General features: G+C 45.7%; 2 protein-coding genes across 4 annotated transcripts; one reads left to right on the forward strand and one right to left on the reverse strand.

Moving 5' to 3' along the window:
* Positions 1-81: 81 nt before the first annotated feature.
* Positions 82-9,687, reverse strand: tsc1a (TSC complex subunit 1a). 3 transcript variants are annotated; one of them, XM_056419080.1, is made up of 22 exons: positions 9,253-9,301; positions 8,770-8,884; positions 7,818-7,921; positions 7,589-7,741; positions 7,359-7,503; positions 7,107-7,261; positions 6,486-6,559; positions 5,846-6,024; positions 5,654-5,709; positions 5,450-5,558; positions 5,287-5,369; positions 5,125-5,212; positions 4,776-5,005; positions 3,645-3,796; positions 3,486-3,556; positions 2,448-2,614; positions 2,184-2,366; positions 1,993-2,103; positions 1,749-1,871; positions 1,307-1,494; positions 1,061-1,189; positions 82-986 (listed from the first exon to the last, which is right to left on the reverse strand). In XM_056419080.1, the coding sequence occupies exons 2-22, from the start codon at positions 8,873-8,875 to the stop codon at positions 452-454; spliced, it is 3,141 nt and encodes a 1,046-aa protein (XP_056275055.1). In that variant the 5' UTR covers positions 8,876-8,884; positions 9,253-9,301; the 3' UTR covers positions 82-451. The 3 variants fall into 3 exon arrangements, with proteins under 3 accessions (XP_056275055.1, XP_056275054.1, XP_056275053.1); XM_056419079.1 differs by lacking the exon at positions 9,253-9,301 and adding an exon at positions 9,357-9,687 and having other exon boundaries at positions 206-986; positions 3,513-3,556; XM_056419078.1 differs by lacking the exon at positions 9,253-9,301 and adding an exon at positions 9,357-9,686 and having other exon boundaries at positions 206-986.
* Positions 9,688-10,427: 740 nt separating this feature from the next.
* LOC130196795 (bile salt-activated lipase-like) lies at positions 10,428-21,446 on the forward strand. Its single transcript, XM_056419166.1, is given in 12 exon segments — positions 10,428-11,026; positions 15,140-15,287; positions 16,134-16,253; positions 16,414-16,611; positions 17,019-17,149; positions 17,357-17,484; positions 17,617-17,709; positions 18,279-18,485; positions 18,801-19,004; positions 20,072-20,269; positions 20,459-20,566; positions 21,194-21,446. Coding segments are annotated over 12 exon segments (1,749 nt in total). The 5' UTR covers positions 10,428-10,951; the 3' UTR covers positions 21,333-21,446.
* The last annotated feature ends 1,322 nt before the right edge of the window (positions 21,447-22,768 follow it).

Here is a 22,768-nt window from a genome sequence, read left to right on the forward strand (position 1 = left end):
CTCCTGTACCCTACCCTCCTGTATATGTTGTTTGCTCCTTGTCTTTCATATTCAACAATATGACATCAATAATTAGTCTGATTAAAGAGGTTTTACACGTTTTATTTGTTTATCTCTGACGCAACTCAGACCCCATCCTGGACCTGTCTCTGCAGTGGACCTGTAATCCAACATAAGTGTAAAGCTAATTTTAGCAAAACCAGTCAAAGTTTGGACAAAGTTTTATTCTGAATTTATTGATTCAATAAACTTCAAACAAAGCACGTAGCATAGCATGTTAGCCGTTTGCTCAAGCTTCACATTAAAAGAGCCTAAATGTTTTATTTAATGATCACTGAGTTTTCATAAGGTTTATGATTTCCTTATCGGAGGCGACTGAAGGTCCTGAACTAGTTAGCCAAGCCTTTATCTCCACCTCCATCTGACTCAACACCATCATCCCCCCCCCCCACTACTCGTGCAGCGTCTCATCGTAATCCATGATGCTGAGCTCGTGCCTCCTCTGCCGGACAGCGAGCGTCAGGTCTGCAGGAGGTGCTGGAGGTCCAGAGGAGGTCCGGCTGGAGGTCTGGCTGTGAACTCGCGTCCGGCTGGAGGGCTCCGGCTGAGGACTCCCTGCAAGGAGGATCTCTGCTTCTTGACACAGAGGAGGGCTACCTGGCTGGGCCTTCTGCTCCTCCTCCTCTTCTTCCTGCTCCTCGTTCTCCTCGTCCCCATCCTCCTCCTCCCCCTCTTCATCCCCTTCCTCCTGGCTGTGATTGGTCGGTCTGAACAGCTGCCGTGCACGCTGCTCCAGGAAGGAGCCGACAGCCAGGGGGGAGGAGGAGCAGGAGAAGAGGTTCATGGGGGAGGAGGAGCAGCAGAGGAGGTGCAGAGGGGAGGTGGAGAAGGTCGCCGCAGCTCCGTTTACTATACCAGCAGAAGAAGAGAAGGGGCGGGGCTTGTGGCCCTGAGGAGCTGGTACAGCAACGCTGGCATTGTTTGGCCTGAAGGCGAGAGAGATGACATCATCACTGACATCATCAAAGACATCATCACTGACATCATCATTCTAGTTTACCTAAAGTCCTGAGGCCGGCTGTGCGCCTCCAGGTGGATCTGGCTGTACAGGTGAAGCGTCTCCGTCTGAAGCGTCTGGGTGACTCTCCTCAAAGCCTCACAGCGGCTCTCACAGGCCGCCAGCTCGCCTCTGAAACACAGGCGGTCAAACAGGGGGCCGCTCACCTGAGGACAGGGGGCCACCCACCTGTCCTCCGGACCTTCCCGTTTCCCATCACACGACTAGATCTGACTGCAGGGCCCTTACCTGCTCTGGGTCTTGGTGTCCTCCAGGAGCTTTTTCTGGTCCAGGACCAGCTGGTCCTTCTTGGCCAGCTGGTCCTCCAGCTCTGCCGTCCTGTGATTGGCTGCTTCCAGCTTCTGTCTCTGCTGAACGTCACTGTCCTTCAGCCGCTGGAACTCATGACCCAGACTGCACTGCAGCATGGCCTCCTCCTGACCAACACATACACACACTGACTGAGCACTGAGAGGAACAAGGTGGTCCCTGAACGCCACACCAATCACCCATTTCATGATTCTCTACTTTTATTATGTGGAGCACGTGTGTGTGTTTGAGTGTGTGTGTGTGTGTGAGAATGTGTGTCCTCACTGTGTCCCGTTTTGTGTGTATGTGGGGGTGTCCTCACCGTGTCCTAGTGTGTGTGTGTGTCCTCACTGTGTCCCATTCTGTGTGTGTGTGTCCTTACCGTGTCCTGGTGTGTGTGTCCTCCTTCCAGATGTTCACTCAGAGCTTTGTTAGTTTCTCTCAGCAGAACGAGCTGCTGGTTCAACAGGAAGATCTGCTGCTGCAGCTGCTCACTGCTACACAACTGTAGACACACACACACACACACACACAGAGACACACAAACCCACACACAGAGACTCATGATGACTTCCTGTTGGACTACAGACATATGATGACTTCCTGTTTACAGCAGCTGGGCTCACCTTGAGTGACAGCTGTGTCAGCTGGTGTTCTGCATTGTAAGACTTGTTGTTGGCCTTCTGAAGCTCCGCCTCCAGGTCTCTTAACCTGTTCTGACACTCCTGGAGCTCGCTCTGCAACAGTCAATTCCAGCACAGGTAGTTTTAAACAGTCAAACTTGACGTTGTGAGTCTGTGTGTACAGTGTGTAGCACCTTGAGCCTCAGCTTGTCTCTCTGCTCGTCCTGTTGCTGCAGCAGCAGCAGCTGGTTGTGTGTGTGCAGCTGGGTTGTGTGTGTGTGTGCGTCGTGCTGCAGGTGTGTGTGTCGTCTGTGTTCGTCCTGCAGGCTGGACTTCAGAGAGCGGATCTCCTCGTCCTGAACGCTCAGCTGACCCTTCTGTAAGAAGTCCACATGTAGAGGTCACGACTCCACGCTGCACGACGACGTGCTCATGAGGCGCGTGTTGAGGTACGTTACCATGGCGACAGCGTGCTCCTCCAATGCTGTGCCGTTGATGACTCTCCGCAGCAGACGGCGGTTCCTGACGGCGTGCTGCTGGCGTTTGAACCGCTCGTACTGCAGCTGACTGTGGACCAATAACAGCTGACTCCTCAGTGACTGAAGCTCCTCCCCCTGGGCGGGGCCTGATGAGGTGAATCATGTTAATGAGATGAATCATGTTAATGACATTAATCATCTAAATGAGGTGCATAATGTTAATGAAATAAATGATGTGAATAATGTTAATGAGGTGAATAATGTTTGTAAGAGCCAAATGCATGATTTTATTTGTTATAATAATTTAGTTTAAAAAGATTTAAAAAGGTAACTAAGGATAAATCTTTTTCATTATGATTTGAAAGAATGTTTAGGTCAACATATATAATTTAGTATTGTATTTGAAAGCTGAATAATTTGTCAGAATGTAAGCTTCCAATCAGATGACGTCACGTCAGTATAACACCTGCGTGTTGGACTGTCAGTCGTGTTTGAGCTCAGAGCTGTTGGAAGCGACATCGTTTTTTGACCGTGTGAACATGTACTCTACGTTTTTTAGTAAACATAATTTTATATGGAAGAACTACTTGTCTCACTCGTGTGTCAATTAATAGCTTTTAAGACTGATCTGAAAAGTGTGGTACAGAAGACCCAGAAGTATACGGAGTGCCACTACAATGTTAATGATGTGCATTACGTTAATGAACGGTATACTGTTAATTAGACGGATAATGTTAATGAGGTACATTATGTTAATGAAATGAATAATATTAATGAAGTGAATAATGTTAATGAGGTGTATAATGTTAATGAATGCATACTATTAGATTAGATTACAACTGTTAATGACATTAATGATGTACATTACATCATTCACATTATACACCTCATAAACGTGATTAAAGTCATTAACATAATGTACATTGGACATTATGTTCATTACATTAAGCATGTTAGTGACGTTAATGAGATTAAATTATTAATTCATTGAGTCTCATCACTGTTAGTTTCTGGTACCTTTAGTTTTCATGCTCTGCTGTTTACCTCCAAAATTACTCCGATCCACGGACTTATTCACTGCTGACAACCTGACAGAAAAACACACACACACACACACACTTTAAGTAGATTTCGCCTCAGTTGGACATAGCCTCAGGTGAACTTGGTCAGTCTCACCTCCTGCCCAGGTGTTGATGGGCGTCGTGTCCGTGAACAATCAGCTGATCCAGAACCTCCAAAGGAGAGATGGAGGTCTGCTCCTCCTCTCCTCCTCCTCCTCCTCCTCCTCCTACTACTCCTCCTCCCTTCTCAGCTTTCTGCAGCACTTCCTACAGGAAACAGCATATTCATCAACGAAAGGAAGCAGTCTGAAATCACTTCAATCTACTGTATTATTTAACTTTTACAGAATCAGCCATGCCTTTGATTGTTTAGATAACAGTCCTATCTCAAACTTTCAACAACAGATATTCATTCTATTGATCCAAATTACAAAACATTACATTACATTTAGCTGATTTACAATCATACAGCATCTTTTAAAAACTAAAAGAGTCACGTGTATATATTGATATATTGGCTTGGTGTAGGCCTACCAACCCATATTGGCCAATACAGGACCAGAAGCATAAATGAATGTCCTGGTCAAGTTACGTCACTTCTGGTATCAGGGCTCGCATTTCGGTCTTAACTCACACACTCCCGCCACACATCGTATTTCTCACGCTGAAAAAAACTCTCGGCTCTATAATGTTTTAATGCAGGGGTGCTCAACATGTCGATCGCGGTCGCCGCAGAATTCCGACGCTGGTCTGCGCGCATCGGGACTGAGCAAAGAAAAAGTCACTAGCACCCCCCCCCCCCCCCCGTCAACAACTCTTCTCGGAGCTCTTGCCTGTCTTCAAAACTTGAGAGCCCTGTGACTGATATCTTTTTCACAACGATTGAGCTCAGTGGTCCTGGTCCCTGACTTCAGTTAACATGTTAAAAATAGAGGTCACACGATGCATTAACTAGCAGGTGAATCGGAGATCAGAATATTTGGATCCTCTCAGGTTTGATGTGAATGTTTCCTCATCACTAATTATTAAATAATCAATAATTTCTTGAATCAATAATAACTAATTGCTCCAATTTCATTTGAGAACATTTTACAAATTGTTAAAAAAAACATTAGTTGATATTATGATCAATCTATCTCTATTTCATATATTATATATTTTGTATATATATATATATATATAAACATATATGTGTGTGTGTGTACCTGACTAACCCACTGATCTCACCTGGGGCTCGGGGCTTTACCTGAGTCATCCTCCCGATGAAGAGCGCGGCGGCTCGCGGCAGAGCGAGTTCAAACAGGAGCTCGTACGGAGAGGCAGAGCTCTGAGCGGAGAGGGCGGAGCCTCCCTCTGGCGTCTGGGTGGTGGAGGAGGGGCGAGAGGGGGTGAAGCAGAGGGAGTCAGGAGGAGAGGGCTCCTCCCGACGGGGGGTGGAGGTGAGGAGGGCCGGCTGGGAGGAGGAGGACTGCACATCTGCAGAGAACCACAGATAAACATGAAGATCAATACCTGCTGAGGACCAGGAGGGGACAAGGAAGGGAACCAAGAAAGGACCAGGAGTAAAGAAGTGATCAATAGAAATACAAGCTCACTTTCTGTGATGTTATTGATGACATCACCACTTCCCTCCAACTCTGTGATTGGCTGGATGGACGACTCAAGCTGCGTGACCAGCTTCACCTGTGAGGCAGAGAGAGAGCCCTTCACAATAAAAGTCTCCCGGTGGGGTCAGCGTTACATCCTCCTGCGCTCACCTGCTCCTTGTTGTGGCCGCCATCTTGGTTTTCTTTAGTCAGTGGTGTCGCTGGGAAGGAGGCTGACGAGGGACATGTCACACCTGGACACACAACATTGTGTCTCAGTGTCTCGCATTGTCTCTCAGTGTCTTCCATTGTCTGAAGGTCTACATTGTCTCACCTGAGATGGAGGCGGTCCTGCTGGTTGGGGGGGCGGAGCCTGTAGCAGCAGGTTCAGGAGGGGGCGTCGATAAACCACATTGTGATGAGGGACTCCATGTGACATCAGCCTAAACACAGTTGGGGGGAGGAGGGAGGAGTTGATGAAGGAATACACAAAGGAGATATTGCCAGAAGGAATGAGTTCATGAAGGAGGAGCTTCACCTGGATGTAGGAGCTGTTCAGACCTTCAGAGAGTAGCTGAGAGCAAACTGACCAACCTGTCAATCACATGGATCAATAGGTAATATCTTTTAATCCTTCAAGAGGTAATCTCATTAATTATTCAGCAGTGAGGATGAATCAGAAAGTGTGTGTGTGTTACCTGAGCTGCAGGTGTGTGTGTGTGTGTGTTACCTGAGCTGCTAACACTCTCTGTGTTTATAGGACTGCAGGTGAGGTTGAGGTGGGGGAGGGGGGAGGGGGGCGGGTCTCTGATGGAGGAGTACATGTCCTCCTCACAGGACGACTCCAGAGGGTCCAGAGACACTCTGGAGCACTCGATCACGATGTCATGGACCTCATGACACCTCCACCTGAGACACACGGGGTTAATGTCATGACACCTCCACCTGAGACACACGGGGTTAATGTCATGACACCTCCACCTGAGACACACAGGGTTAATGTCATGACACCTCCACCTGAGACACACGGGGTTAATGTCATGACACCTCCACCTGAGACACACAGGGTTAATGTCATGACACCTCCACCTGAGACACACGGGGTTAATGTCATGACACCTCCACCTGAGACACACGGGGTTAATGTCATGACACCTCCACCTGAGACACACAGGGTTAATGTCATGACACCTCCACCTGAGACACACAGGGTTAATGTCATGACACCTCCACCTGAGACACACAGGGTTAATGTCATGACACCTCCACCTGAGACACACGGGGTTAATGTCATGACACCTCCACCTGAGACACACAGGGTTAATGTCATGGAGGACATGAACAGGTTCACCTGGTACCTGTGGACTCACCTGGATGGGTCCAGTTCATAGTCCTGAGTCCCTGTGACCAACTCTGGGTGAACCCTAACATGTTCCAACATTGGCTGAGAGACAGACGGGTAGAGAGACAGTAGCAGAGTATTAAACACCTTTCAAATCAAACAGTAACAACAATGGCGACAGGGGGAGGAGCCTCCAGGTGAGTTCAGGTAACTTCTTCCACTTGAAGTGGAGCACCGTAAACTACAACTCCCAGGGTGCATTTCACTACAGAGCCAATCACAGACCTCCATATGAAGCTGAAGAGGTAAGTAGTCCTGAGAACATAAACATGTTATCTGAGATGCAGCAGCTGCTGCTGACTGAAATGTGAACCAGATCAGCTGCTCCCACTGAGACCTGGTCTACTGGTCTGTTAATCAGGGACCAGTCGACCTGTGAACTGGTCTACTGGTCTGTTATTCAGGGACCAGTAGACCAGCCTCAATACTTCGGGGTTCCTCCATGTAAACAGGAAGTGTAATGTGTGTTATATCAGGTCACATGATCCGTGTCTCCATGGTAACTATCAATGCAGGACAATTTCATATTTCACCAGAAGAAATAGTCTCTCCTGGTCTCTCCTAGTCCTGTCCCCCACCACCCCCTGACCTTGACGACCTCCTGGAAGGCGTCCAGGTTCTCCTTCATGCTGTAGTGGAGCCTCAGGTAGGAGATGAAGCTGCAGGGGAACATCCCGTAGAGCCGGTGGAACAGAGAATACGCGGCCGCATGGAGGTGGAGCATGTGGACCGCGAGCACATGACCTGCAGGGACGACAGCCAATCAGAGCACAGAACCTGAAGACACATGACCTCAGACCTGTCATTTAAAGAGACAGTACAATGTGTGTGTGTGTGTCACCAGGGTTCTTGTAGCTCCAGGAAACGAGGCGTCCGAACACGTCAAAGAAGTCGTAGATGTGCTGCTTCCCGGCCTGAGGGATCATGGGCAGCAGGGTGATGAGGACCAGGACCCCGGAGACCAGGACCACCACGTCGGAGTCCGTCTGAGTATTAGTACATCAGTATTGTAGTAGTACATCAGTGCTGTAGTCGGAGTACATCAGTTTGGTACTAGCATGGTTGTGGTACCTTGAGGCAGCGCAGCAGCGACGGCAGCAGAGCCGAGCGGCTGATGTGATGGACCCAGGGGGGCTGGTTCCGGACCAGGTGACCCAGCAGGGTCAGACCAGTCAGTCTGGATCCAGGTCTGTTCAGAGCTTCGTTCAGCTTCTCCAGCAGCGGCTGTCACAACGAGGTCGTGAGCATCAACAACAGATCAATATCTCATAATACTATACAATATGCGAAGTCAGCTGACCTTGTGATGAGGCTCTCTGATGGAGGAGAGGAGGAGCACCACCTGAGGGGAGGACGAGTCCAGGTAGTAGTCCACCAGAGAGGACAGGACCGCACCTCCTCGGTCTGGGGGGACAGACACATGCTCACGCCACACGTTTCAATACCCGCAATGAATTGCAATGTGGCTTTAAGGACTCATCTCTATCTGGTCCTGTTAGACCTTAGTGCTGATAAAGGGCTCATCTCTGCACGTAGACACAGGTAGAGAAGGGTAGACACAGGTAGAGAAGAGTAGAGACATGGAGAGAAGGGTAGACACAGGTAGAGAAGGATAGACACAGGTAGAGATGGGTAGACACATGTAGAGATGGGTAGACACATGTGGAGATGGATAGACACAGGTGGAGATGGATAGAGACAGGTAGAGATGGATAGACACAGGTAGAGATGGATAGACACAGGTAGAGATGGATAGAGACAGGTATAGATGGATAGAGACAGGTAGAGATGGATAGACACAGGTAGAGATGGGTAGACATGTAGAGATGTGTAGACACATGTAGAGATGGATAGACACAGGTGGAGATGGATAGACACAGGTGGAGATGGATAGAGACAGGTAGAGATGGATAGAGACAGGTAGAGATGGGTAGACACAGGTAGAGATGGTTAGAGACAAGTAGAGATGGATAGAGACAGGTATAGATGGATAGAGACAGGTAGACACAGGTAGAGATGGATAGAGACAGGTAGAGATGGATAGAGACAGGTAGAGATGGATAGACACAGGTAGAGATGGATAGAGACAGGTAGAGATGGATAGACACAGGTAGAGATGGATAGAGACAGGTAGAGATGGATAGAGACAGGTAGAGATGGATAGACACAGGTATAGATGGATAGAGACAGGTAGAGATGGATAGACACAGGTAGAGATGGATAGACACAGGTAGAGATGGATAGAGACTCACCTGTGCTTAGCTGCTGATTGATGGCTGCTCTGACTTGCTCCGCCTCCTGCAGCTCTGGACTGTCCAATGAGAGCAGGAGCTCACTGATACTCTGCAGGCTGGACATATTGGACACCTGGAGACAGACAGGTGAGACGTGAAGCTGATGATCATGTGACCCAGGTGAGGACACACCTGGGTCCGCATTGTTTTCATTCTGTTCTTTCACCCCAGTAGTTTATAAATGCAGTACTTGTAACAGAGTATTTGCAGTTTGCACACTGTGGTATTAGTACTTGTGTCACTGAGTATAAGTACATGTGGCAGTAGTTAAAGTACTGTGTCACTGTTATGTAATCTCTCTGTCAGTGACGTCACTGTTATGTAATAATGTGACGTCACAGAGCTATCTAAAGTTGTCCACAAAGTTCCTACTGAAGCTAAGCTAACAGCTAGCATTGGTTACCAGCTGACAGTCTGATGCTAAGCTAACGTTCTACCCACTGGGCTGTGTTAGCTCCCGGTAGCTCCCGGTAGCTCCCGGTAGCTCCCGGTAGCTCCCGGTAGCTCCCGGTAGCTCCGGTGCGTTAACGTGTTTACTCGTTTACCTTCAGACCTGTTGATCCGAGCAGGGCGCAGCCATGTTGAGCAACACGAAGCCCCGCCCACATGCAGCTGTCCGGCGCGTCACGGGGCGTTCAGGGCCGGAGGAGAACATAGGACGAACGGGCCTCCACCGACGCGACATTTCTTTATCGACATTTATAAAGTGCATCGAATTAATGGAGCAAATATTGACCTCTAATACAGCAGAAAATCCCTCCACCCCTACCTCCATCTTCCTGATGGATCGTGGAGGTCTCCATCGTGGAATATGCCTACTACGAGCTATTCATACACTCTGTCATATTCATTGAATGTGTTTTAACTCTAACTCTGTCCTTCTGTACACATTACATCTATTGCACCTGTCCATCCTGGAGAGGGATCCTCCTCTGTTGCTCTCCTGAAGGTTTCTTCCTTTTTTCCCCCCTGAAGGGTTATTTGGGAGTTTTTCCTGGTCCGATGTGAGGTTTTGGGGCAGGGATGTCTATGTGTACAGATTGAAAAGCACTCTGAGAACAATTTGTAATTTGTGAAAATGGGCTATACAAATAAACTGAATTGAATTGAAAACTGAAAGTACTCTTAAAAACTTAAAGGCAGTACTTTAGTCAATGTACTTACTATCTACTATATTCTATACGTTATTCATGTTCGACTAGGTTCTATTCATAACTTTTTTGTATGTTTATCGTTGTGATCAGAAACTTCAGAACGATGATTTTTGTCATCGACAGAAAAATTTTATGCTGCGATGAATTTCTTCATGTTTGTTCTCAGGTTAATCAATAAGTGTGTGTGTGTGTGTGTCAGACCAGCAACTGTGTATTTTCTCAGGCTGATTAAAAACTCAACTTCAAGGTTGAAGTCAGTTTGTTCCTCAGTTAGAGAAACCACTAAAGACTACTGTCGTCCACCATAGGCTATTATAGTCCACTAAAGACTACTATAGTCCACTAGAGTCCACTATAGACAATGATAGACAACTAAAGACTACTATAGACTACTGTGGTCTACTATAGACAATGATAGACCACTATAGACAACGATGGACAACGATAGTTCACTATAGACCACCATAGTCCACTATAGACCACTATGGTCCACTTTAGACCACTATAGTTCACTATATACCTCTATAGACAACGATAGTTCACTATAGTCCACTTTAGTCCACTATAGACATTGATTGTCCATAGACCACTATAGACTACGATAGACAACATTAGACCACGATAGTCCACTACATATTACCCCACTAGCTCATGGCACCATATTATTGTTGGTTTGTGGACCTCTAATTCAGCATTCTGGCCGTGGCCTTCTTGGTTTTCTCCAACCGGTGAACAGGAAGTGACCATATCTGGACTGAGGAGTCGAGACACCGTATACATCTCTGGTGTCGACCTGTCAATCACCTTGTAGCCCGCCCTAAAACATCTCCTGCTTTATGGTCTGGTGGTCAGGAGAGAGAATGCAGCTATAACACATTAAGCATAGACTTCAGAAGCAGGGCTGGTAGATGGTCCTCTTATCTTCGGGGTTGTAGATAAGAAGAACATGAACAGTATAAATACAGCAGCAGCTCACACAAAGGCAGATGATGAAGATGATGATGATGAAGTTCTTGATGCTTCTGGTCGCTGTCTGTCTGAACTCGGCCTCAGCTGCAAAGGTGAGTTCATCACATACGTGTACTGTGCCGTACGCTCTGCATGTTGGTCCGTCCCTCAATACGGTCTGACTTCCTGTCTGAGTCAAACAGCTGTTCAGTGTTTCTAGGACTACAGCCGTTTCTCAATTCCAAGTACACTGAGTACAGACTTGTGTTCTTTTGGAGTCTGGTCTTGGGAGTTTGGTCTTGGGAGTCCAGACTCCGGAGGACGGGAGGACGGTCTTTCTGCGATTGGAACAGCAGCTTACTTGATGACGTCACCACATCAGCTGTTCTTGCTCCTGAGTTTAGATAGATAGATAGATAGATATATGCTTTATTAATCCCCAAGGGGAAATTTGTCGTCACAGTAGCAGCACCAATAAACTAAACACACGAGAATAAAATATAAATATAAAATATAAAAAACAGGGATGAAAGATATAGATGTATACAAGTAAAATATAAAATACAAAATGAAGTATATATATGTATATAAATAAAATGAAACATATATGTATATATACACACACACAAACAAATATAATACAATGACTGTGCAAAGTATACAAAGTAAAATATAAAATACAAAATAATATATATATGTATATTATATATATATACACAACATATATGCATACACAAATAACTCCAATTATTCACTGTAAATTGCTTTTTACAGTCAAACAAATATGATAACCCTGCTTTTGTCATTCTTCTTTAAATATAATTATTTTATTTTGAATTGTGTGTGTGATATATATATATTAGGGCTGTGAAATGATTAAAAATTGTAATCAGATTAATCACAGGTTTCTGTGGATTAATCATGATTAATCACATATATACAGTCAGGGTTTTTCCTGGGTCAAAATGGGTCTTCGGTGCTCCAAATTTTTTTTGCCGCGCTATGCGCGCACCGTCTATTGGTTGAGTGAGTGATCAGCAGCTGGCTGCTCGGTCCATTCGCGCCCCTCACAGTTGCGTATTGATCAGACAAGAAGACATGCTTATCAACTCTAGTGTTTCCCCTATTATAACAGGGGGAATCTCCACCCGTCACCCTGTAATTTTCGTCTACCCCCCCCCCCCCCCGTCCATTGCAAGTGACTTTTTTTCGTCCGGATGTGCGCGCACACGCCGGCATCCGAGCTCTGCGGCGCGCGAGACGGAGATCAGAGTCGTGTTAACGCGACACGTAGAGACAGAATGACATGCTGCTGGAGAGACGACCAACAACAGACGGATTGGAAGCTCATTCTGCGCATGCGTTAAATGCGTAAAAAAAAATAAAAAAGTTAAACCTGTAATTGAATTAACTGAGTTAACGTGTTATTTTTCACAGCATTAATATATATATATATATTTATGTTTATATACACAATTCAAAATAAAATAATCATACACATATACTTGTATATATAGTGTAACAAATAAAAACATATATATATTGTTTATACATATTTAGATTATATATAATAAATATGTTATATACATACATATTGTGTATATATATTTGTGTATATATATATTTGTGTATATATATATATATTTTAGTGCTGTGAAAAATAACGCGTTAATTCAATTACAGGTTTAACTAGTTAATTTTTTTAACGCATTTAACGCATGCGCAGAATGAGCTTCCAATCCGTCTGTTGTTGGTAGTCGGGACGAAAAAAAAGTCACTTGCAAAATGAGCTTCCAATACACCACTTCAATCTGAACTCTGTCCGCTCTCATGCAGACGGTCTGTTCATCGGTAATGATCCTTCCGCAGGTTCACCTCCGGAAACCTTGTTACGACGTTTACTTCCTGTAGATCAGGGTCTCAACACGTCGATCGCGACCTGCCAGTCGATCGCGGCGTAGTGTCGGTAGATCGCATGACATTAAAAAGATTGGCCCGCCTCCTGACATGTTCTCTAGAGCACGTCTTTGTTCTTTTATTAAACTAAACGTCTGTTGTTGATCGTATCTCCACAGCAGCATGTCATTTCTGTCTCTTCGCGTTGCGTTAACACTTATCGATCTCCGTCTCGCGCGCCACAGAGCTCCGTGCGCGCGCATCGGGACCGAGCAAAAAAAGTCACTTGTCAATCTGTCCACCTGTCCGGGCCGGTGAGGTTTCAGCTTTGCAGCGGTGTCCCCGCCGTCCCTTTCATTACGGCCCAGTTCATGAAGAAAACCCACACAGTCAGTTTGCCTCAGCAGCTGCTAGAGGAAGACTAGAGGCCTTTAGATTGTATCATGGTGGAGTTAATGGTTGACAAACAAGAGAAAAATGTTCTGTTTAACCCTCCTGTTACCTTTACATTTCCTAACATATTTTACCCTCGGGGTCAATTTGACCCCAGCAATTAAAACCTCCAGAAAATTATTAGAATTAATATTGCTTCCCAAGTTTAAGTGTGAGGTACTTTATGCTTGTTTGTTGACTACCTAAATAGCCCTTTAAATAAATAAAAAAGTTGATATTTCTTATATGTTTGACACAGTGAAAAACAGCCTGGGGTCAAATTGACCCCAAAGAACACCTACATTAAACATTGAATGGGGGTCAAATTGACCCGAAAGGTAACAGGATGGTTAAACATTCTGTTTAGGATGAAGATGTATTAATGTTCCATATGGAAGAAAACTGCTAAATAACTGCTGAGTTGCAGCACCATTGTATAATGTATAAATGTATATATCCGTCTTTTGTCATAAATCTCTATGTTCTCACAAAATATACCGAGAATATCGGTAATATGTGATTAATCATGATTAATCCACAAAAACCTGTGATTAACCCGATTAAATTTTTTAATCATTTCACAGCCCTAATATATTTGTATTTGTAATATAACTAATATATATGTATATATATATATATTACACATGTAATTGCAAACAAGTCGGTCAAAAGTAAAAAGACAGCACTATCGTTCAAAGTTAAAGTTTAATCAAAATATTAAGTTATGAATCTTAACCCTCAGTCAAACTGATTTAACGTTATCTGTGAATAAATAATAAACTCTTTGTGCTCGTTAGATCCTCCAAACCGAATTATATCTCATGTTTAACCGCTACGGAGACATCAGAGCCAGCGGAGCATTTAAAAAAGTCCTGCCGAGATCAGGCTGCTCTCGGCGGCCACACAGCGCGCTGACCGCGCGGCGCTGCGGAGCTCAGTGAGCGAGCAGAGCCTCAAATCTACGGCTCAGATCTTTATTAGGCTGAATCATAACAAACCTCCACAGATTTGATTTTTAAACTACTAACTTCTTGCCTAAAAACATCCTAAAATGACATTCCGTGACTCAACAACAGTAGTATTTATAAAGTCAACTGTCAGTTGTTTATTTTCTCCTCCGCTATTGTTTCCGGTTGCTGGTGTGAAATGCATTCTGGGATATCTGCTGGCCAGAGTACGCACAAGTCTCCTCTGATGCATCCTCCGGAAAGTGGGAGGATCAAGTCACATCCGGGTGTTTTGACCGTGCTTTGCGAGAAGCGAACTTTGAATTGGAACATGTACTCGGGCTGCGACTGATGACGTTTCACGAGTCACGAGGACACAAGTAGAGGAAAGTACGCACAAGTACGCATATTGAGAAACGGCTCGAGAAACGGCTGTACGTCTCATTGTGAAGATCACACCTCAACAAGAGGGTCACAGGTGTGGTGATGAGGGTGATGAGGATGATGAGGGTGATGATGAGGATGAAGATGATGAAGGAAGAACATTAAGGCTCATGTTTTAATGGAGCTCAAGAGGACATCAGGATCACTGCTTATAATATAGATATATTAAAATAAATATATATGTATTGATTTATACCTATATATCATATATGTGGATGAATATGAACATATGTATATATTTAGGAATACAATATATTTATATTTTATATACGATAATATATTTACGTATATATTATTTAAAAAACATCTGTTTGAATTTATATATAATTTGTACAGACATACATATGTACAAAATACATATGTATATATATCTATATCTATAGATATAGATATATATACATATGTATAGATATATATGTATTTTTATATATGTGTATGTGTCTCTCTGTACGTGTGTGTATGTGTTTGTATGTGTGTGCGTGTCTCTGTGTGTATATGTGTGTGTAGCTGCGGGTGGTGCAGACGGAGGGGGGGCAGGTGGAGGGGAAGAGTTACAGGATGGGTCTGTTTCGGACCGTGGACGTCTTTAAAGGAGTCCCCTTTGCGGACGTCCCGGGAAAGTGGGAGAAACCTAAACCTCACCCCGGATGGAGCGGTAGGTGTCTCGTTACCTAAAGATACAAGTGAAGAAACAAACTGAACATGTGTGTGAACATCTGTGTGAACATGTATATGAACATGTATGTGAACATGTGTGTAAACATGTGTGTGAACATGTGTGTGAACATGTATATGAACGTGTATGTGGACATGTATATGAACATGTATATGAACATGTATGTGAACATGTGTGTGAACATGTATATGAACGTGTATGTGGACATGTATATGAACATGTATGTGAACATGTGTGTGAACATGTGTGTGAACATGTATGTGAACATGTGTGTGAACATGTATGTGGACATGTGTGTGAACATGTATATACACGTGTGAACATGTATATGAACATGTGTGTGTGAACATGTACGTGAACATGTATATAAACATGTGTGTGAACATGTATATGAACATGTGTGTGAACATGTATATGAACATGTGTGTGAACATGTGTGTGAACATGTATATGAACATGTGTGTGTGAACATGTACGTGAACATGTATGTGAACATGTATATGAACATGTGTGCGAACATGTATGTGAACATGTATATGCACATGATTGTGAACATGTATGTGAACATGTGTGTGAACATGTATGTGAACATGGATATGCACATGATTGTGAACATGTATATGAACATGTATATGAACAAGTGTGGGAACATGTATGTGAACATGTATATAAACATGTGTGTGAACATGTATGTGAACATGTATATGAACATGTGTGTGAACATGTATATGAACATGTGTGTGAACATGAACATGTATATGAACATGTGTGTGAACATGAACATGTGTGTGAACATGTATGTGAACATGAACATGTGTGTTCCAGGAGTCCTGAAGGCTCTTCACTACCGAGACCGCTGCCTGCAGGTCACGCTGCTGCAGACAACAACCCAGGGCAGCGATGACTGTCTGTACCTGAACATCTTTGTTCCCCAGGGAAGGACACGTAAGTATACACACAGAGACACACATACACACAGAGACACACATACACACAGAGACACACATACACACAGAGACACACGTACACACAGAGACAAACATACACACAGATGATAATGGTGATAATGGAGATGATGATGATGGTGGTACCTCTTCCTCCCCAGTGTCCTCTGGCCTCCCCGTGATGGTCTACCTCTTCGGGGGGGCCTTCCTGTTGGGGGCCTCTAACGACGTGGCGATCCTCGGGGACTCTCTGTACGACGGCAAGGAGCTGGCGGAGCGGGGCGACGTCATCGTGGTCACGGTGAACTACCGGGTCGGCACCATGGGCTTCCTGAGCTCCGGAGATGCCCGCATGCCAGGTCCGACCAATCACAGGCTATCGTTGACCTGCTGTCCGACCAATCACAGGCTGTAAACTCAGTTAAAGGTTATTATAAACAATCTGAGCTCCGCCAGGTAGACGCTCAGAGGGAAGTGAAGCATTCTGGGTCACACTGGGAGCCTCATTGTGCTGCCGGCTGGTGATTTCCCATCATGCATCGTGTAATACGGTGTTCTTTCCGCTGCTAAGATCTCAGACCTGACTTCATCTCAGATTATTAATAAGCATAATAATAATCACAATAATAAGAATAACCATAATGCAAAGACCAGGACACGAGAAACTCAAAGAGGATCTCATTGTCGACTAAAACCTGAACAGACTTACAGCAGAGTTGTGGATCTGGTCCTGGTCTGAGGTCAGTATCTGGTCCTGGTCTCATAGGGAACTACGGCTTGTGGGACCAGCACGCCGCGATCTCGTGGGTCCGCAGGAACATCGCGGCGTTCGGAGGAAACCCCGAAAACATTACCATCTTCGGCCAATCAGCTGGAGCCGCCAGTGCCACCTTCCAGGTCAGAGGTCACACCACAGAGTAAAGGTCAGAGGTCACACCACAGCGTAAATGTCAGAGGTCACACCACAGCGTTAAGGTCAGAGGTCACACCTCAGCATAAAAGTCAGGTGTCACATCTCAGCGTAAAGGTCACGCCTTGGCGTAAAGGTCAAAGGTCACACCTCAGTGTAAAGGTCAGAGGTCTCTGTCTGTCTCTCTCCCTCAGATGCTGTCCCCCCACAGCAAAGGTCTCTTCCGGAGGGTGATCTCTCAGTGTGGAGTAGCTCTGAGTCCGTGGGCTCTGCAGAAGAACCCCATGGCCCTCACCAAGAAGGTCCAGCCCGTCCTCTGAATGTCCTCTAAATGTCATCATCTGTGTCCTCTCCTCTGTGACTCTGACCTGAATGTCCTCTCTATGTGTCCTATATCTGTGTCCTGTCCTCTTCATTTCCTGAATGTCCTTTGTCTCCGATCGATCGTAGTAAGTCGCTGCAGCTGCGGAGGCAACGAGGACGAGATGCTGGCGTGTCTGAAGCTGAGCGACCCGGTCGGCCTCACGATGGCGGGAAAGATCGACGTGTTTCTGTGTTTCTGCTTCTGGGATGCTGGAAGACCCATTCGGCTACATTTAAGGTCATATATATAGGTCATATCTCGTTGTGATTAGAGGTCACACTGGGCACAGCGTAACAGGTATAAACAGATGGTGTCATACCACAGCGTAATACACAGGTCTCTGTCTGTCTCTCTCCCTCAGATGCTGTCCCCCCACAGCGAGGACCAGTGAGCAGGGCGGCTGTGCTGCTGCCTGTTAACACGCCAATAATGCGTGATAATCATGACGCAAGCTATTCAAACCTTTTATTGTTGTCAGACATTTAAATTCGTAGGAGATATTTGAAAAATAATGATATATCTCTACAAATATATAAAGATATCACAAATGGTCTAATCGAACAATGTCCCGACCCCCTGCAGTCCCTCTGTGGATCCCCTAGGGGTGGCGATACTATGACTTTTTATAACTTTCTCCACACTGGAGGAGACAAAACCACGTCCGCAGGAAGTCTCACGTGACTTCAACTGTCGTCGTGATCAAAAGCCGTGTCCGATGACCTCGACCTCGACCCCCCCCCCCCCCCTACCCCGTGTCTCCGCCCCCCTGCAGGTGTGGTCATGGACCTCATGGAACTGACTCCGGTGGTGGACGGCGACTTCATCCCCGAGGAGCCGAGCCGTCTGTTCCACAATGCGGCTCAGTTCGACTTCATGGCCGGCGTGAACAGCATGGATGGACACATCTTCGCCGGCGTGGACCTCCCCTCCATTAACCAGAGGAACGCCAACACCACCGTGTGAGTGCCTGTCTGGTGGCAGCCTGGGGGCGTGGCCTGTCTGGTGGCAGCCTGGGAGCGTGGCCTGTCTGGTGGCAGCCTGGGAGCGTGGCATGGGGGGCGTGGAGCCAAGAGTTGGGGATCAGGCCTTCATAGTATTCATTGTCTGTCCGTCTGTCCGTCTGTCTGTCCCCTCCACATCCCGTCAACATCATTCTCATATTTATTTATGTTCCATTAATACAGATGATTCCTTAGAGACCAGAGACCTTCAGGTCCTGAATGAATCCTGAACCATTCAGAGACAGAACCTGTCGTGGTCTTGTTGGTCCTCAGGGAGGACGTGAAGGGTGTCCTGGCTGGCCTGACCAAAGAGAAGGGGGTCGCCGCCGTCAGCTCGGCCTACGGTGTATACTCGTCTCACTGGGGGTCGGCGCCAGATCCGGCGGTGGTGAAGAAGACGGTGGCCGATATTGAGACGGACTTCCTGTTCCTGGTTCCCACGCAGATCGCCCTCAAGCTCCACGCCAAGAGCACCAGGTAGGCTCTGGTTGGTCCAACCAGCTTTAAAGTCTCAGATCTGATGTCCCTGATAAAGACTTATCTTATATAGACCAGATTCTTTATGTCCTCCAGTCTTCACCAGTAAGTGGTCTTCTGACCCAGTCCTCTATTCCTCATGTCTTCACACTGGCTTCCCAACGAGGTTGGAATCCAGTTGACGGTCCTTGTGATCACATGACGTTTAGCTGGTGCTCTGATCCAGACCGACTGACACGTTACGTTCATACACGTAGAACTACAGGACTAACTCAGTGTCTTGCTCAAAGACACATCGACTAGGGCGGGGATTGGACCATCAACCCCCTGATTGAAAGACAGACCTGCTGACCCAGTGGGGATAAAAACATGTTAGAAATAGTCTGAACTCGTCACTGTCGCCCCTTCATCAGGTCTCTGAGGTCCTCTGATCAGGTTCATTGGATCTCTGAGGTCCTCTGATCAGGTTCATCAGGTCTCTGAGGTCCTCTGGTCAGGTTCATCAGGTCTCTGAAGTCCTCTGGTCAGGTTCATCAGGTCTCTGAAGTCCTCTGGTCAGGTTCATTGGATCTCTGAGGTCCTCTGATCAGGTTCATCAGGTCTCTGAGGTCCTCTGGTCAGGTTCATCAGGTCTCTGAGGTCCTCTGGTCAGGTTCATCAGGTCTCTGAGGTCCTCTGATCAGGTTCATCAGGTCTCTGAGGTCCTCTGATCAGGTTCATCAGGTCTCTGAGGTCCTCTGATCAGGTTCATCAGGTCTCTGAGGTCCTCTGGTCAGGTTCATCAGGTCTCTGAGGTCCTCTGATCAGGTTCATCAGGTCTCTGAGGTCCTCTGATCAGGTTCATCAGGTCTCTGAGGTCCTCTGGTCAGGTTCATCAGGTCTCTGAGGTCCTCTGATCAGGTTCATCAGGTCTCTGAAGTCCTCTGGTCAGGTTCATCAGGTCTCTGAGGTCCTCTGATCAGGTTCATCAGGTCTCTGAAGTCCTCTGGTCAAGCTCATTGGGTCTCTTGGGTCTTGGGATCCTCTGTCCATCATGGACCTGTACCTGTGTTGTCGTTTGTCCCTAGTGGAGCCCGTACCTACTCCTACCTGTTCAACATGGAGACTCGTATCCCAGGATTGCCTCGCTGGGTGGAGGCTGAGCACGCCGAGGACCTGCAGTACCTGTTTGGTAAAGCCTTTGCCACCCCGCTGTTCTACTTCCCCCGACACCGGACCCTGTCCGGGTACATGATCGCGTACTGGACCAACTTCGCCAGGACAGGGTAAAGTCCCAGCATGCACTGCAAACACACATGGAGTCAACACACCTAGGCCAGGTCTGCCTCTGACATACTAGTCTCTAGTGGTCTCTACTGGTCTCTACTGGTTTGAAGTAGCCTGAACCGGTTTACATGGACTGGCCTGGGGAGGAGGTCTGAGCTGGTCTAATCTCTCCCTGTCCTCCTGCCCAGTGATCCCAGTAAAGGAGCCAGTAAAGTCCCAGTTCCCTGGCCTGCCTTCACCACACAACACCAACCCTACCTGGCCATCAACCACAAGATCTCCAAGACCTCCGTCAGGTACTGTACTGAATTATACTGTACTCTACTTTACTTTACTATGTTCTACTGTACCTTAGTGTACTATAATGTACTCTACTGTACTCTGCTGAATTATAATGTACTTTATTATACTCGACTGTACTTTATTGTTCTCTTATGTGCTTTATTGTATTATAATGTACTTTACTGTCCTGTACTTTACTGTACCTTAGTGTCTATAATGTACTCAACTGTACTCTATTGTACTCTACTGTACTCTAATGGTCTATACTTTACTTTAGTGTACTCTAATGTGCTATACTGTACTTTACTGTACTCAGATATACTTTAGTGTATTCTACTGCACTTTAGTTTACTCAACTGTACTTTAGTATACTCCAATGTAATACACTGTACACTGCTGTACTTTACTGTACTTGAGTGTACTCTAATGTACTCTACTGTACTTATATGTGCTCTACTGTACTCTAATATACTCTAGTGTATTCTACTGTGTAGTCGACTGTACTTTACTGAACTCTACTATTCTCCTCTACAGACCGACTAGTCTCCTCTCCAGTCTTGTTTTCTATTCTATTGTATTCTATTGTCCTGTATAAACAAAGCTGTGGTGATGGTTCACTGATGGTTCGTTTCCTTCTTCAGCTACGACCTGAGATCAGAATACGTCTCATACTGGACCAACATCTACAGCAGCCTGCCGACAGTCAGGAGAGAAGAAGAAGAAGGAGAAGGAGAAGGAGAAGGAGAAGAAGAAGGAGAAGGAGGAGATCTGACTCAATGATTATTCACTCTTCTTCCTCACTGGGAGTTTGTGCGATGAAGACGTGAACACAATCGTAAACATTAAAACTCTTCTTCTCTTATTTTAATAAACGAAGCTGAGCTCCGAACCCTGGCTCCTAGTTATTATCTGATTGATTATTATCTGATTGATTTTCAACTGATTGATTATTATCTTCAGACCAAAAGCCATCGATGGATCATTGATGGAATATCTGTGTGAGGTGGAACGTTTATTTTCTCGTATTATATATTTCACTGTATAAACCAGACATGGGCAAACTACGGCCCGCGGGCCACATCCGGCCCGTTAGGCTTTTTAATCCGGCCCGCTGAACTTGTCCAAATCGCAGTTTTGTTTACTTCCGGTGTGCGTTGGCGCGGAAAGTACTCGTCACACGAAACCCTTCACCATGATTTGTCAATCCGTTTGTCTGTCAACATTTTGCGAAAAAAACAACCAATGAACACTCAGTAAATCACAAGGGACCCGCCCACCACCCAGGTGAAGCTCATTTAGAAACAGCCGCAGTGATTTTGGCGAGCAGCGCGGAGCCTCCGGAGGAGGAAGAGCTGCAGAGCCACGAGGAGGAACACGCAGCCAGAAGAGATCCACTTGGACCGGGTACGTTTCTTCACTAAACGTTACGTGTCTGTTTTACAGTGTCTGTTACGTGTCCCGTCGCGGTGTCCGTTACGCGTGCGCGCTGCTGACTCATATTGTATTTTACAGAGAGGATTCACCAGCGCCTGCAGCTCCACCTGCAGCTCAACCTGCAGCTCAACCTGCCCGGCCAGCAGAGAGGTCTCGTGACACGATGACATGATGTTATTATAGTGAAGCCATATTGTAAATAGTCTGTGTCAATAGTTGTTTTCTATTTCTCAACATGTATATAATGTAGATTTTTTTCTTTATGTACAATACATATTTATTTGAAGAAAAAAATAATGTAATGGTCATTTTTTATTTGCACACACCCCATGAAACTTTATCTGCAATATGAAGTAATTTCTCAGTCCCATCTTTATCATTTTGGTGAATGTGTGACAGACCACATAATTTTTACTCAAAACGATAATACAAAATGTAGTTTTCCACATTCATTTACATGTATCTAGCATTGTATTCAGATATTTCACTGCTTTTGTGAACCTATGACCTTTGGTAAACCAATTACAAAAACAGTTGGTCCACATGAGTAAAGGTGTATTTCCAGAAGCGATATGAAGAATTTTTAAAAATCGAACTTCAATTTTCAGCTTTGGGGCCATATTTTCTCTTTCCACTTGTACCTGAAGACAATTGTGCCTCAGTATATAGAGAGCTGAGACAATCCGTCCATTATTTTGCGGGGTTTAAAACAATTAGAAATTATTGAGCTTGATTATTTCGTTGGGTAATAATATGTTTTGAATGTTGAAAGTGATTCCATT

The sequence above is a fragment of the Pseudoliparis swirei genome, chromosome 7 (genome assembly GCF_029220125.1).
Source record: "Pseudoliparis swirei isolate HS2019 ecotype Mariana Trench chromosome 7, NWPU_hadal_v1, whole genome shotgun sequence".
NCBI classification, from domain to species: Eukaryota; Metazoa; Chordata; class Actinopteri; order Perciformes; family Liparidae; genus Pseudoliparis; species Pseudoliparis swirei.